Source organism: Ylistrum balloti, unplaced genomic scaffold (genome assembly GCF_031769215.1).
Source record: "Ylistrum balloti isolate Yb309-2 unplaced genomic scaffold, AGI_CSIRO_Ybal_v1 Utg370240, whole genome shotgun sequence".
NCBI classification, from domain to species: Eukaryota; Metazoa; Mollusca; class Bivalvia; order Pectinida; family Pectinidae; genus Ylistrum; species Ylistrum balloti.
This window is the reverse complement of record NW_026782195.1, coordinates 794,779-812,371: the sequence shown is the minus strand read 5'-3', so window position 1 is coordinate 812,371 and position 17,593 is coordinate 794,779. Positions and strand designations below refer to the sequence as shown.

General features: G+C 35.8%; 1 protein-coding gene across 2 annotated transcripts in view; it reads right to left on the bottom strand.

Moving 5' to 3' along the window:
* Positions 1-17,593, bottom strand: part of LOC132552164 (general transcription factor 3C polypeptide 3-like) — a 61,649-nt gene that overhangs the window by 36,719 nt on the left and 7,337 nt on the right. For both annotated transcript variants that reach the window (XR_009554319.1, XM_060216306.1), the window contains exons 11-23: positions 16,971-17,089; positions 16,395-16,482; positions 14,895-15,041; positions 11,776-11,959; positions 11,122-11,153; positions 10,317-10,446; positions 9,982-10,071; positions 9,568-9,620; positions 9,300-9,404; positions 8,424-8,510; positions 7,907-8,005; positions 3,528-3,603; positions 1,809-1,933 (exon numbers count right to left, since the gene is read on the bottom strand). Coding sequence is in view for 1 of the 2 variants with exons in the window: in XM_060216306.1 (XP_060072289.1) it covers positions 1,809-1,933; positions 3,528-3,603; positions 7,907-8,005; positions 8,424-8,510; positions 9,300-9,404; positions 9,568-9,620; positions 9,982-10,071; positions 10,317-10,446; positions 11,122-11,153; positions 11,776-11,959; positions 14,895-15,041; positions 16,395-16,482; positions 16,971-17,089 (1,335 nt within the window). In the remaining variant the exon portion in view is untranslated. The remainder of the gene's footprint in view (positions 1-1,808; positions 1,934-3,527; positions 3,604-7,906; positions 8,006-8,423; positions 8,511-9,299; positions 9,405-9,567; positions 9,621-9,981; positions 10,072-10,316; positions 10,447-11,121; positions 11,154-11,775; positions 11,960-14,894; positions 15,042-16,394; positions 16,483-16,970; positions 17,090-17,593) is intronic.

Here is a 17,593-nt window from a genome sequence, read left to right as displayed (position 1 = left end):
TGGATCACTGACAAGTTACAAATCTGACTGGATCACTGACAAGTTACAAATCTGATGGGATCACTGACAAGTTACAAATCTGATGGGATCACTGACAAGTTACAAATCTGACTGGATCACTGACAAGTTACAAATCTGATGGGATCACTGACAAGTTACAAATCTGACTGGATCACTGACAAGTTATAAATCTGACTGGATCACTGACAAGTTACAAATCTGATGGGATCACTGACAAGTTACAAATCTGACTGGATCACTGACAAGTTACAAATCTGACTGGATCACTGACAAGTTACAAATCTGATGGGATCACTGACAAGTTACAAATCTGACTGGATCACTGACAAGTTACAAATCTGACTGGATCACTGCTCAACCATATATATTAGAATCTATATGTATGTATAGTGTAATTAGTTTCAAATTATTATGTGGCATGTTTAATGTTCTCTTATCAGCCATTATCATTTCATGATGTGCCAGGTTTTTGGTAGCAGGGGACAGTCTGCTGGCAACTGCCCTACGAAGGCCTCGAACCCGCGACCCAGAGATGGAGGGCTGATGATATAGACACCTTGACCACTCTACCACTGCGACCAATATGTTTGCACAGAAAATAAACGAATACAGCTATGGTTACAAAACGTGCCCCACAAGTGTAATGAATGACGTGCATCATACAGCGGTTTAGACACTCTGGAATCTTCAGTGACTGTTGAAGCTAGAAATGTAAATATTTAAGAGAGATGTGAAAGTCAGCTTTAAAGTTATATTATTATGTTTTATCTGGATTACACGACTGGCAACTTCCTAAACTGACATGTTAAGTCTTTAGACTCGATCGGTACAAGCATGTATTTATTTGCACAGTCCATAATATTTAAAATGATTCTGAAATGAACCAACGGAGGCCACATAAAGACAAACAAATTCTCCATTTACTATTGCATATGCCTACGCTATGATTTATATCTCACCTTCAGATCAATATCACAGGCATTTATCTAAAGCGTTAATTTACTCCGTTTAATTTCAATGATTTTCTTCTTGTTCATACTAATATAATGATTATTTGTCCATAATCAATGGTACGGAAAGACTGTTTCCATAAGTCTGCTAGAAGAAATAAGTTATCATACAAATTTGTCTCCCATTGATCGACCCGGAAAACTTTAATACTAGGTCTACATGAGACTATCCAAATTACTTTTCACTTACATACAACATGATATTGTCATGGAATAAAAACTCCTATTCAACACCAGGACATGTCTTAAAGTCAAGTTAACACTTTCTAATCATCTTACACAATGGCTCTGTGCTGTATGACATAATTATATCTGCCAAAGCATGTTCTTTCCTGTGTTTTTTAATCTGCATCATTAAAAAAATTTTTTTTTTCCGTGTTCACTTTCCTGGCGATTCAAGCCTATATGCAACTAAAATTAGCAATCTATAAAAATAATATCTGACCCTAAAAAGTCTGGAATTTTGATATTTTTTGAGGAGTGGTTATTCTCATTTTTTTTCCCTTGTCTCCAGATTTTAAGAGTGGTAATTCCCAAAGAACAAAAATTGGTGTGGCCTTATGTAAACATGTTGGATGTTTAGTCTTTTCTCTCAATATTTCTGCTAGAAAAACCTGTAAGCACATCAAATACATGGTCACTAACATCCCTGTATTGTTCAATTGAAATTGTTTCACAAGTTGAAGAGGTGTTTTTTGGACGATGGACAAACACAGACAACTTCGCTTAAGGGGTATTTTAAGATGAGTCTTGATAAACAATGACTATTTGACTTACCTGAGTCAGAAGAAAATGCTTTTTAGCAGAAAACTTTTGGGCAGCTAGATGTATGAAGGTGAGTCCAATACACAGGCTCACCAAAGGTTCTTTAGGGCAAGTCCGCAGAACTGACACATACTCCCCTGTAAAATATACCAACAGAAACCACGACCATTACAAGGCTGATACACACTCCCCTGTAAAATATACCAACAGAAACCACGACCATTACAAGGCTGATACATACTCCCCTGTAAAATATACCAACAGAAACCACGACCATTACAAGGCTGATACATACTCCCCTGTAAAATATACCAACAGAAACCACGACCATTACAAGGCTGATACATACTCCCCTGTAAAATATACCAACAGAAACCACGACCATTACAAGGCTGATACATACTCCCCTGTAAAATATACCAACAGAAACCACGACCATTACAAGGCTGATACATACTCCCCTGTAAAATATACCAACAGAAACCACGACCATTACAAGGCTGATACATACTCCCCTGTAAAATATACCAACAGAAACCAGGACCATTACAAGGCTGATACACACTCCCCTGTAAAATATACCAACAGAAACCACGACCATTACAAGGCTGATACATACTCCCCTGTAAAATATACCAACAGAAACCACGACCATTACAAGAGATCCCAGAGGGATCTTGGCGCCCACCATTTGCGGATCTATTTTCAGTTCTTGAAGATTTGTTTATTTTTTTTTGTTTGTTACAGGTGTTGTAAATGTTCATGAACTGGTCTTCATTGAATTTACTCAATGATGGCACAAGATATTTTTATTAAGCACTTATTAGCAAATACCTTTTGAAAAAGATCCCAAAGTATTATTAGATAGCAGTCAGTTACAGGTGGATAATGGACAATGTGTTTGTGCTGTATTACTGTCGACATCCAAGATGGCAGCCTGTTAGCCACCTTGATTTCAAATCAGTCCAAAAAAGGTACAATGCACAACTAGGGACCAAGGGAAACCAATATCTATAAAATATCAGAAGGATCCATCCAGTACTTCCTCAGATATAGCAGTAACAAGATTTTACTCTCAAAATCCAAGATGGCTGCCTGTCAGCCATCTTGATTTCGGATCAGTCCAAAAAGGTACAATGCACAACTTGGAACCAAAGGGAACCTACATATGAAATTTGAGAAAGATCCATCCAGTACTTTCCAAGAAATAGCAGTAACAAACATTTACATCCAAAATCCAAGATGGCCACCTGTCAGCCATCTTGAATTTGAATCAGTCCAAAAAAGGTACAATGCACAACTAGGGACCAAGGGGAACCTGCATATGAAATTTGAGAAAGATCCATCTAGTACTTTTCAAGAAATAGCGGTAACAAACTTTTACATCCAAAATCCAAGATGGCCATCTCGGCCATCTTGAATTCAAATCAGTCCAAAAAAGAAAGAATGCACAACTAGGGACCAAGGGGAAACTGCATATGAAATTTGAGAAAGGACTGTATGTCCCTGATCTATACAACACTCACCATAAGCATGCCTGTATGTCCCTGATCTATATAACACTCACCATAAGCATGCCTGTATGTCCCTGATCTATACAATACTCACCTAAAGCATGCCTGTATGTCCCTGATCTATATAACACTCACCATAAGCATGCCTGTATGTCCATGCTCTATACAACACTCACCTAAAGCATGCCTGTATGTCCCTGATATCTACAACACTCACCTAAAGCATACTTGTATGTCCCTGATAATGTTGCATTGTGCCCGTTCAATAAACAGATAGGTGGATGGTCTGGATGCTGTAAACACAGAAACAATGTTAATTAGATGTGATAGCCACCAGCAGAAATATCTGCCTACCCACAGACTTTCATCTCCATACTAGCAGAAATATGTCTTTCAGTAGACCTCCACCTTCAGAAATACCTGCCTATCCACAGACTGATATTTCCCTACCTGCTGAGTATTTACTTACAGACAGGAACAGAATTTACTGAAAGACCAAAGAGTATTTACTGACAGAGAGGAGAGAATTTACTGACAGAGAGGAGAGAATTTACTGACAGAAGGGAGACTATTTACTGACAGAAGGGAGAGTATTTACTGACAGAGGGGAGAGTATTTACTGACAGAGGGAAGAGTATTTACTGACAGAGGGAAGAGTATTTACTGACAGAGGGGAGAGTATCTACTGACAGAGGAAAGAGTATTTACTGACAGAGGGGAGAGTATTTACTGACAGAGGGAAGAGTATTTACTGACAGAGGGGAGAGTATCTACTGACAGAGGAAAGAGTATTTACTGACAGAGGGGAGAGTATTTACTAACAGTGAGGAGAGTATTTACTGACAGAGGGGAGAGTATTTACTGACAGAGGGAAGAGTATTTACTGACAGAGGGAAGAGTATTTACTGACAGAGGGGAGAGTATTTACTGACAGAGGGGAGAGTATTTACTGACAGAGGGGAGAGTATTTACTGACAGAGGGAAGAGTATTTACTGACAGAGGGGAGAGTATTTACTGACAGAGGGGAGAGTATTTACTGACAGAGGGGAGAGTATTTACTGACAGAGGGAAGAGTATTTACTGACAGAGGGGAGAGTATTTACTGACAGAGGGAAGAGTATTTACTGACAGAGGGAAGAGTATTTACTGACAGAGGGAAGAGTATTTACTGACAGAGGGGAGAGTATTTACTGACAGAGGGAAGAGTATTTACTGACAGAGGGAAGAGTATTTACTGACAGAGGGAAGAGTATTTACTGACAGAGGGAAAAGTATTTACTGACAGAGGGGAGAGTATTTACTGACGGAGGGGAGAGTATTTACTGACAGACGGGAGAGTATTTACTGACAAAGGGAAAAGTATTTACTGACAGAGGGAAGAGTATTTACTGACAGAGGGAAGAGTATTTACTGACAGAGGGGAGAGTATTTACTGACAGAGGGAAGAGTATTTACTGACAGACGGGAGAGTATTTACTAACAGTGAGGAGAGTATTTACTGACAGAGGGAAGAGTATTTACTGACAGAAAGGAGAGTATTTACTAACAGAGGGGAGAGTATTCACTGACAGAGGGGAGAGTATTTACTGACAGACGGGAGAGTATTTACTGACGGAGGGGAGAGTATTTACTGACAGAGGTAACAGAGGGGAGAGTATTTACTAACAGAGGGGAGAGTATTTACTGACAGAGGGAAGAGTATTTACTGACAGACGGGAGAGTATTTACTGACAGAGGGGAGAGTATTTACTGACAGAGGAAAAAGTATTTACTGACAGCTGACAGAGGAGAGTATTTACTGACAGAGGAAAAAGTATTTACTGACAGAGGGAAGAGTATTTACTGACAGAGGGGAGAGTATTTACTGACAGAGGGGAGAGTATTTACTGACAGAGGGAAAGACAGTATTTACTGACAGAGGAGTATTTACTGACAGAGGGGAGATTATTTACTGACAGAGGGAAAGTATTTACTGACAGAGGGGAGAGTATTTAGTATTTACTGACAGAGGGGAGAGTATTTACTGACAGAGGAAAATGTATTTACTGACAGCTGACAGAGGAAAGAGTATTTACTGACAGAGGGGAGAGTATTTACTGACAGAGGGAAGAGTATTTACTGACAGAGGGGAGAGTATCTACTGACAGAGGAAAGAGTATTTACTGACAGAGGGGAGAGTATTTACTGACAGATGGGAGAGTATTTACTGTATATTTACTGACAGACGGGAGAGTATTTACTGACAGAGGGGAGAGTATTTACTGATAGAGGGGAGAGTATTTACTGAAAGAGGGGAGAGTATTTACTGACAGAGGGGAGAGTATTTACTGACAGAGGGGAGGGGAGTATTTACTGACAGAGGGGAGAGTATTTACTGACAGAGGGGAGAGTATTTACTGACAGAGGGGAGAGTATTTACTGAAAGAGGGGAGAGTATTTACTGACAGAGGGGAGAGTATTTACTGACAGAGGGGAGAGTATTTACTGAGAGTATTTACTGAAAGAGGGGAGAGTATTTACTGACAGAGGGGAGAGTATTTACTGACAGAGGGGATAATTAACTGACAGAGGAAAAAGTATTTACTGACAGAGGGAAGAGTATTTACTGACAGAGGGGAGAGTATTTACTGACAGAGGGAAGAGTATTTACTGACAGAGGGAAGAGTATTTACTGACAGATGGGAGAGTTTACTTACAGACAGGAACAGAATTTACAAACAGAGGGAAGAGTATTTACTGACAGAGGAAAAAATATTTACTTACAGAGGGGAGAGTATTTACTGACAGAGGGAAAAATATTTACTGACAGAGGGGAGAGTATTTACTGACGGAGGGGAGAGTATTTACTGACAGAGGAAAAAGTATTTACTGACAGCTGACAGAGGGGAGAGTATTTACTAACAGAGGGGAGAGTATTTACTGACAGAGGAAAAAGTATTTACTGACAGCTGACAGAGGGGAGAGTATTTACTAACAGAGGGGAGAGTATTTACTGACAGAGGAAAAAGTATTTACTGACAGCTGACAGAGGAAAGAGTATTTACTGACAGAGGGAAAAGTATTTACTAACAGAGGGGAGAGTATTTACTGACAGAGGAAAAAGTATTTACTGACAGCTGACAGAGGGGAGAGTATTTACTAACAGGGGAGAGTATTTACTGACAGAGGAAAAAGTATTTACTGACAGCTGACAGAGGGGAGAGTATTTACTAACAGAGGGGAGAGTATTTACTGACAGAGGAAAAAAGTATTTACTGACAGCTGACAGAGGAAAGAGTATTTACTGACAGAGGAAAAAGTATTTACTGACAGCTGACAGAGGAAAGAGTATTTACTGACAGAGGGGAGAGTATTTACTGACAGAGGGAAGAGTATTTACTGACAGAGGGGAGAGTATTTACTGACAGAGGGGAGAGTATTTACTGACAGAGGGAAGAGTATTTACTGACAGAGGAAAGAGTATTTACTGACAGAGGGGAGAGTATTTACTGACAGAGGGGAGAGTATTTACTGACAGAGGGGAGAGTATTTACTGACAGAGGGGAGAGTATTTACTGACAGAGGGGAGAGTATTTACTGACAGAGGGGAGAGTATTTACTGACAGAGGGGAGAGTATTTACTGACAGAGGGGAGAGTATTTACTGACAGAGGGGAGAGTATCTACTGACAGAGGAAAGAGTATTTACTGACAGAGGGGAGAGTATTTACTGACAGAGGGAAGAGTATTTACTGACAGAGGGAAGAGTATCTACTGACAGAGGAAAGAGTATTTACTAACAGAGGGGAGAGTATTTACAAACAGTGAGGAGAGTATTTACTGACAGAGGGGAGATTATTTACTGACAGAGGAAAAAGTATTTACTGACAGAGGGAAGAGTATTTACTGACAGAGGGGAGAGTATTTACTGACAGAAGGGAGAATATTTACTGACTGAGGGAAGAGTATTTACTGACGGAGGGGAGAGTATTTACACACAGAGGGGAGAGTATATTTACACACAGAGGGGAGAGTATTTACTGACAGAGGGGAGAGTATTTACTGACAGAGGGGAGAGTATTTACACACAGAGGGGAGAGTATTTACTGACAGAGGGGAGAGTATTTACTGACAGAGGGGAGAGTATTTACTGACAGAGGGGAGAGTATTTACTGACAGAGGGGAGAGTATTTACTGACAGAGGGAAGAGTATTTACTGACAGACGGGAGAGTATTTACTGACAGACGGGAGAGTATTTACTGACAGAGGGAAGAGTATTTACTGACAGAGGGGAGAGTATTTACTGACAGAGGGAAGAGTATTTACTGACAGAGGGGAGAGTATTTACTGACAGAGGGAAGAGTATTTACTGACAGACGGGAGAGTATTTACTGACAGAGGGGAGAGTGTTTACTTACAGAGGGGAGAGTATTTACTTACAGAGGGGAGAGTATTTACTGACAGAGGGGAGAGTATTTACTGAGAGAGGGAAGAGTATTTACTGAGAGAGGGAAGAGTATTTACTGACAGAGGGAAAAGTATTTACTGACAGAGGGAAAAGTATTTACTGACAAAGGGATGAGTATTTACTGACAGAGGGGAGAGTTTTTACTCACAGACAGGAGGTAGCGTAGACAGAACTTGTTGTACTTGTTTTCTGTAGATAAGGTCATCACCTGGTTGAGGAGGTTCCAAACCTGATTCTTATCTCCCTCCTACAAATACAGTTTTTTTATAATAGATAATCATTCTACTACATGATGTGAAGTGCAAGTGTAAATTTCCTGTCTGTTGAAAGACAAAGGTACATTATCAGAAAGTGTATACACAAACTAGTATTCAGATATTATGGATTTTATTAAACATAATATATCCACAGTAACAAGTTTATAACTTCGACAATTAAGGAAATTAAAATCTATCATTGCAAAATATTTGTGGTGACAGAATTTGAAAATCAAATTTACAGAATTTTTAACTCGAAACTGTTGATGTAATGTTACTAGGAGTATTATATCATGTGTTTAATGAGAAAAACTCTCAAGATAACAACACTACCTATAGCTCTTCACACTTGAACAGATTTCTGGTGAAACAGTACATTAGAGATTAAGTAGGATCTATCTTACTTACCTTCTGACACATCTCACGAACAAATGTGAAGGCCATCAGTCCATTTTTGGTCATGATACATGCCACCAAACACATGAATTCAGCTTGCTGCAAAACACAGTTAACTGACAGGAATAACATAATGAAGCACATAGGTCATGATAGATTATACTGTCCTATTATGTCTATTTGTATCAGGCTTTGTTTAAACTAAACAATGTTCATAGAACAACACGCCCCCAGTTACAACCAAATTAAAATCACATGGTCAAACATTTTGGTACCATCAGAAAGGTCTGTCACAAGGAACACATGCTAAATCTAAAAACCCTACCACTTATGATGCAATAGTTATGGCCAATGTTAAAATTTTACGAATGTAGGTCTAAGGTCACAGCCAAGGTCACATGGTCAAACATTTAGGTACCACCAGAAAGGTCTTGTCACAAGGTACACACATGCTAGATATAAAAATCCTACCACTTATGATGCAATAGTTATGGCCAATGTTGAAATTTTGTGAATGTAGGTCAAAGGTCACAGGGTGAAAAATATTGGTACCATAGGAAAGGTCTTGTCACAAGGAACACACATGCCACATATGAAAGCCCTACCTCTTACGGTGCAATAGCTATGGGCAAGGTTAAAGTTGACAACAGACAAACAACCACACAGCGCACAATCTGCCCCCGATCTTTTGAAATGGGGGGAACAAAATAAGAGGAAAATTTATATTAATCACCAAATAATGACACTTACATTAAAGTCTGGTCTAAGAGGAGACAACTCAAACAAATATAAAACAAACGTATCACTCGAAAATAGAAAAAAAAAATACAACCAACGAAAATATTTTATCTAGCTGTGTGTGATTGTGTTTGAACTTTAATATTTCACCTTTAGTTTCCTTGGATCTGCCATGAAGAATGGACAGGACATCGCTATCCCAGTCACTTCCATCAGTTCAGTGTACTTTTCAAGATCCATCAATAAGTCACACAGCTGAAAGTACATCAACATTACAGCTAAGGTCACTAGATGCTAAATTTTCCAATTAACTTTTAAAAGGGAAAGTTTTTCTTTATGTGATGTGATAAAGACTCTCTAAATATAACCCATGATGTCACATGACCTCAAAGATAAGGTCAACCGGGACGTCACTTACCTTGACAAATAAATCCCACAGATCATCAACTGGTAAATCAGTTTTGTATATCCCTGAAATAAATATTCAAATCTTGAAACATCTGAGAATGGGCAAATGTAAAGACTTTCATAAGGATGTAGGTATTTATGCTATTAAGACAATTTAGTCAAGAAAAGAATTTGAAATTGGCCAGGCGATGACATAATGTAGTTAATATCTAACTTGTATCATTTTTCCACTGAAGTCAGTTCATTTCTCACGGAAACCTGTCATGATCTTAATTTTAATTAGTTCTCATTAGAGCAATATATAGGTCTCCAACCAAGAAAACACATTATTTGTGAACTGCGTTAACATGTAGGTCACATTGAAACATGAAAGTTACAATTTTTTTGAGAATATTGACCAATTCTGATCTCTGATATCTATTACCATTACGATCTGCCTGAACTTGACATCCCTCCTTTAGGTGTTTCATCACATCTTCCTTTTTGTGTTTGGGTGTTTTGTATGTAAAGACGACTGTAAATGATAAAAAGCACACTAACAGTTTACTTTAAAGTGACACCAGTAGCCCACTAACAGTTTACCTTAAAGTGACACCAGCAGTAAATTAACAGTTTACCTTAAACTGACACCAGTAGCCCACTAACAGTTTACCTTAGAGTGACACCAGCAGTAAATTAATAGTTTACCTTAAAGTGACACCAGCAGTAAATTAACAGTTTATCTTAAAGTGACACCAGCAGTAAACTAATAGTACCTACCTTTCAAGAATGAGGCTTTAGTTATGTCCTTGAACTGGTGAAAGAGCAACTGCTTGCAGGCAAGGATAAATTCATCGTGTCGACTTTGAGAGTGTAAAAGGTGACACTTTTGTAGTAAAAGGATCTGCTCCTGTAAATACAACGAAGACTTTTCAGATCAAAGGAAAATTTCAATTGTAATGTTTACATAAATGATTTTTATATACAGTTGACACTTAAGCCTGATTTATCACACCTTTCACAGGGTCAATATGAAGTAGGGTCTCTTTCTAGTAGCGGCCACTATTTACCTCACAAAACCTCATACAGAGGGGTATCTACAAGCTATCCTGAGTTACTGGGATTAAGTGTTTTGCAGAAGGGCACAACCATGAGAGCACAGGACTGGACCCGATCCATGTTATGATAACTGAACAACACATCTCTTCTCTACACCTGATATTGTGATCATCTGAGCTATCCCGTCCCCAGCTACAGGAATGTCATGTGACTTTAATATTACTGCAGCTGTTCAAAATTCAACCTAGGTATTTAAAATCAGGGTGATAGTGTATATGTGCTGTTAATTTTTAAAAGTATGCTGTGAAACAAGAGCTAGAAAGAGATCTCTATCAATATCTCGATATTTCTTACTAGTTTTTCAGGTTGTAATAAAATATATGTTGTAACATCTATAGTTACACCTATCGCATATGTACAGAAAAATATAATCTAGGGCGTCTATTATTAATCAGCTGAAGTGTTTAAGCTATACAGTACTCATTTTAAAGTATTGTGTTCTAACACAAAGTAAAAGTTCCCTTACCTGTTTGGACATGATTGCTTCACCGACATCATCTGTAACACACAACGATGACATGTAATATCCTACCATGGACTGAGAAAATGCATGGCATCATATCTTTAATGCTGTTTTACAAAGTACAGAACATATACTAAAAGACTATTTATCAAAACCAATCCAATAATACTAAACCATCCATGTTCTCTACAGAGAAGGTTTAAATAATGTAACAATCGGACATGAACCCCCACCTGACTGACACTGGTGGAAAGTATTTCTGATTAATTGTTTCTACAATGACAGAAAAAATAGCAAAACCAAAATCAAACACCAAAAGCCACAACTTTATGTGTACAAATATTTTACATCATGTTAAATTGCTTTGAACTGAAAACTTGTATAATTAAGAAGCAGCAAATTTTGATTTCTTGCTTCCATGGCAACAAATGAAAATAAAAATAAAATTCAAATCTCCTATAGGTACAAATAGGGTACTAAGGACACTAAAATGAGTAGACACACTGCCTGAATTTATAATTTTATATCTCCCTATTAATGCATTTTGCTATGGATCAAAGAGATTAAACATGGCAAGTAAAATATTGAGTTCCTATTTCATGAGTTATTACTGAAAGAGTTGCCCTGAATCACTTTGTGTTTACATTATTATCTTACCTTGAGACAAGGCCATGATAGCCTCCTCATGTTTCCCTAACTGTTGATTGAGAGAGGAAAGGGCCATCCTGGCCCCTACGTGTTGTGGAGCCATCTCTACTACATTACCGTAGGCCTTCACAGCTTCCTCCAACTCACCAAGGTTGTTGAGACACTCTGCCATCTTTAACCATACAGCTGCAGCCTAGGTAGATAAAAGAATTTCTTACTTCAACAGAATCAATTATCTTAAAACAATATGTTACAGGTCATGTGCCAGGATTGTATTTATTTTCAATATCTGCATGAAGGAATATTTTCATTAAGCTGACTACATGATTATTGCTCGATGCCTCCACATAGTAAGTGATCCTGATATTTTACAAGTTTGTATCAATCTCATAATGTATCATTTATCTTACCTTATCTGCTGAACTATCAATAACTTTGTATATCAAACAAGACTTTGTATATCAAACAAGTATTGTATATATCAAACAAGACTTTGTATATCAAACAAGTATTGTATATATCAAACAAGACTTTGTATATCAAACAAGACCTTGTATATCAAACAAGACTTTGTATATCAAACAAGACTTTTGTATATCAAACAAGACTTTGTATATCAAACAAGTATTGTATATATCAAACAAGACTTTGTATATCAAACAAGACTTTGTATATCAAACAAGACTTTGTATATCAAACAAGACTTTGTAAATCAAACAAGACTTTGTAAATCAAACAAGACTTTGTATATCAAACAAGACTTTGTATATCAAACAAGACTTTGTATATCAAACAAGTATTGTATATATCAAACAAGACTTTGTATATCAAACAAGACCTTGTATATCAAACAAGACTTTGTATATCAAACAAGACTTTGTATATCAAACAAGACTTTGTAAATCAAACAAGACTTTGTAAATCAAACAAGACTTTGCATATCAAACAAGACCTTGTATATCAAACAAGACCTTGTATATCAAACAAGACCTTGTATATCAAACAAGACTTTGTAAATCAAACAAGACTTTGTATATCAAACAAGACTTTGTATATCAAACAAGTATTGTATAGATCAAACAAGACTTTGTATATCAAACAAGACTTTGTATATCAAACAAGACTTTGTATATCAAACAAGTATTGTATAGATCAAACAAGACTTTGTATATCAAACAAGACCTTGTATATCAAACAAGACTTTGTATATCAAACAAGACTTTGTATATCAAACAAGTATTGTATATATCAAACAAGACTTTGTATATCAAACAAGACCTTGTATATCAAACAAGACTTTGTATATCAAACAAGACTTTGTAAATCAAACAAGACTTTGTATATCAAACAAGACTTTGTATATCAAACAAGTATTGTATAGATCAAACAAGACTTTGTATATCAAACAAGACCTTGTATATCAAACAAGACTTTGTATATCAAACAAGACTTTGTATATCAAACAAGTATTGTATAGATCAAACAAGACTTTGTATATCAAACAAGACCTTGTATATCAAACAAGACTTTGTATATCAAACAAGACTTTGTAAATCAAACAAGACTTTGTATATCAAACAAGACTTTGTATATCAAACAAGACTTTGTATATCAAACAAGTATTGTATATATCAAACAAGACTTTGTATATCAAACAAGACTTTGTATATCAAACAAGACTTTGTATATCAAACAAGACTTTGTATATCAAACAAGTATTGTATATATCAAACAAGACTTTGTATATCAAACAAGACCTTGTATATCAAACAAGACTTTGTATATCAAACAAGACTTTGTATATCAAACAAGACTTTGTAAATCAAACAAGACTTTGTAAATCAAACAAGACCTTGTATATCAAACAAGACCTTGTATATCAAACAAGACCTTGTATATCAAACAAGACTTTGTAAATCAAACAAGACTTTGTATATCAAACAAGACTTTGTATATCAAACAAGTATTGTATAGATCAAACAAGACTTTGTATATCAAACAAGACTTTGTATATCAAACAAGTATTGTATAGATCAAACAAGACTTTGTATATCAAACAAGACCTTGTATATCAAACAAGACCTTGTATATCAAACAAGACTTTGTATATCAAACAAGTATTTGTATATATCAAACAAGACTTTGTATATAAAACAAGACATTGTATATCAAACAAGACTTTGTATATCAAACAAGACTTTGTAAATCAAACAAGACTTTGTATATCAAACAAGACTTTGTATATCAAACAAGTATTGTATAGATCAATCAAGACTTTGTATATCAAACAAGACCTTGTATATCAAACAAGACTTTGTATATCAAACAAGACTTTGTATATCAAACAAGTATTGTATAGATCAAACAAGACTTTGTATATCAAACAAGACCTTGTATATCAAACAAGACTTTGTATATCAAACAAGACCTTGTATATCAAACAAGACTTTGTATATCAAACAAGACTTTGTATATCAAACAAGTATTGTATAGATCAAACAAGACTTTGTATATCAAACAAGACTTTGTATATCAAACAAGTATTGTATAGATCAAACAAGACTTTGTATATCAAACAAGACTTTGTATATCAAACAAGACTTTGTATATCAAACAAGTATTGTATAGATCAAACAAGACTTTGTATATCAAACAAGACTTTGTATATCAAACAAGTATTGTATAGATCAAACAAGACTTTGTATATCAAACAAGACTTTGTATATCAAACAAGTATTGTATAGATCAAACAAGACTTTGTATATCAAACAAGACTTTGTATATCAAACAAGTATTGTATAGATCAAACAAGACTTTGTATATCAAACAAGACTTTGTATATCAAACAAGTATTGTATAGATCAAACAAGAATTTGTATATCAAACAAGACTTTGTATATCAAACAAGTATTGTATAGATCAAACAAGACTTTGTATATCAAACAAGACTTTGTATATCAAACAAGTATTGTATAGATCAAACAAGACTTTGTATATCAAACAAGACTTTGTATATCAAACAAGACTTTGTAGTTTGACATTGTATATATCAAATAATGAACAGATAATGAACTATAACAGATTTTAATATTTGCAGCATACAGGGAAATATTAAAATTTTAACTTACAGTGTGATAACGTGTAGACTTCACCAACTTCACCAGCAGAGGTTTGGCATCTTTATAGTAACGAGACTCTATAAGGGCTTCAGCTATGTCAATATACAGGTCCCCCATATCGTCAATACTCTCCGCGGTCAGCTGACTGATGATGGGCTGTGGAAACATTAACATAAAGATCTCTTATTTCACTTAATTCTCAATTTCAGGATGGATTTCAAATTTTGTAAACAGACATTCCTTAACATAATTTAGTCTACACTGGCAATGCCATTTTCAGCTTATAATATTGCTGTATTTGGCAGTGAAGGAAATTGGCTATATTTTAACATGTGCATTAATTAGCCACAATTACTTACTTTAATATCATATTAAACTATGAATAACTGTTTAAATAAGTTGAAATGAATAATTTTATTGATGAAAATGAATGACACTGCTGTTATATCATTTGAAGATTGGAACTATATTCCAGCATCATCAGTGTAACATCAACATCAGGTAAACTAAGATTTAACAACAACCATTGTACTTTTGATAGTCTGATTTTTCAATAAATGTAGCAAGATCAGTAGAATATGTGGTCAGTATTTTAATAAATATATATAACCTGCATTTTGGCAAGACAGACCGACGTATTTCTTCATCTTACTAAAACATAGCTTATATTTCAAGACAATGACCATAAATTCTGCATGAACAGTGCAGAAGGTTTCATTGCCAATAAAGAACTTATAGAATGAAACTAGACTCTCATGTTTACAAAATAGAAGAGGGTCGTAGGGCCTGTATTGCTCACCTGTCTTTGTTTGGCTGAATTTCATCTCAACTAGATGAATTCTAATGGTTTGTATCTATTTCTCTTATTAGCTCCCACCCCTCTGTCCTCATGGGGTCAGAAAAACCAATTATACAATCAACTTCACCCAAGAATGCTTCAGACCAATTTCCAACAGAAGAACGAGGATTTAAAAGAATTTGCTCTATTTCCCCTCCGGAGCCCCACCCATCCTACCCAAGACCCATTATTTACACAAAGTTGATTCCCTTTCATCATCAGATGTCTCATATCAAACAGTAGCAGAATAATGACATTCCTACAAAAGAAATATTTTAAAGAATAACACTATTTCCCCTATAAGGCAATGCCTCTTAATCCCCTGAGGGCCAGAACCCAACATTTACAACAAACTGAATCCCCCTTTCACACAAGCACATTTCATGACAAATTTGTACAAAATCTTATCATTTCTACAGAAGGAAGAACTAAAGAATTTGCTAAAAATTCTTTCTCATTCTATAGCCAATAGGAAGTCAGAACATTTAGCCCCTTTCCCTAAAGGATACTTCTAACTTCTCAATCATTCATGACTAGTAGTGTTTTAAAGAAATTATTGATTGACAGGCATAAGCTCAAATTGTTCATTCCAATCATGTGAGCTCAAAATTGGATTACATCAGACAAAAAGTTTTACATCAAATAACACTATAAACTGAGTTGACACTTACTGATACGATAGCCTTCTGATGCTGGTGAATCATACACACAGACAACTTCACACCAAGGTCTATTGGCAGCAGCTCAGGGATTTTACAGCTGTAAACAACAAATCAGTCGTGTTGTAGTATATTATATTATGTTTGTTCTGATTTCTATTTCATGTGTTTAATATTACTCTGGCATTCCTAAGGTAGATCTGTCTTAACTTACATTTCTATGGTAGGTCTGTTTGACTTTACATTTTTATAGTAGGTCTGTTTGAACTTACGTTTCTGTGGTCATTTTGTAATACTCAAGAAAAAGCAATAACAAGATTTAGTTTATGGACTGAAAACAGACATAAGACATAGGGTAATTTGAATAGCTGATCACTGATGATATTGGTTGGCATATTTGATTGTGCGTGTGCTTATTATGGTATTGCAGAATTGTATCCTATGTTTGATTGACATTACCAAAATTACACCATTCTGAAATCCACGTTTGAAGTGTATGCAAAGTAAAGTAGATTTATTTCATCTTTGAATGAGAAATGTGAAATCTGATGAAAATTGAAGACATTCAGTAGGTATGTTTGTCCTTACGTTTCTATAGCTAGTCGTCCATCTAACAGAGCCTCAGCATCAACAGCATCAATACGATTCTTCTCCCACACCATTTTGTTGTTGAATATGAGTGACACTCCACAGTGCTTCACCAACATCTGTAAGGACAGGAACAGTAAGTAGGCGTATAAACAATATCTCCATTTCTCTTGTAACTAACGACAACTGTTTTCTTGATTACTGAACTGACACAAAAATCTCTTTCATTAAAAATAAACTAAAATGAACTAAACCTAATTTGTCATGTCTTTGTCGTGGTTTGAGTTGACATCAAATTAAAGTGTTACATACATGTATCATACCTAAAACAGGAAAATCTCATACGCTACTAAGTGTTAGTTAACTATACTGAGAATATATCTGTGTTGTCTGGCACTTGGTTAATTTCAATACATTAAAAAGAAACACATCATCAAATTCAGGAGTTTGAAAATGAAAATAATTTATGCAATTTTAACACAATTACGTATGAGAAAAACAATATATTACTGTGTTTTATTGTCTCAGTCTTCAGTTAATGGTCAACATTCTGACCTCATCTTGACTTACAGATTGTCATACTTCTACTGAGATATAAATCAATCTTAACCATATACAGGAAA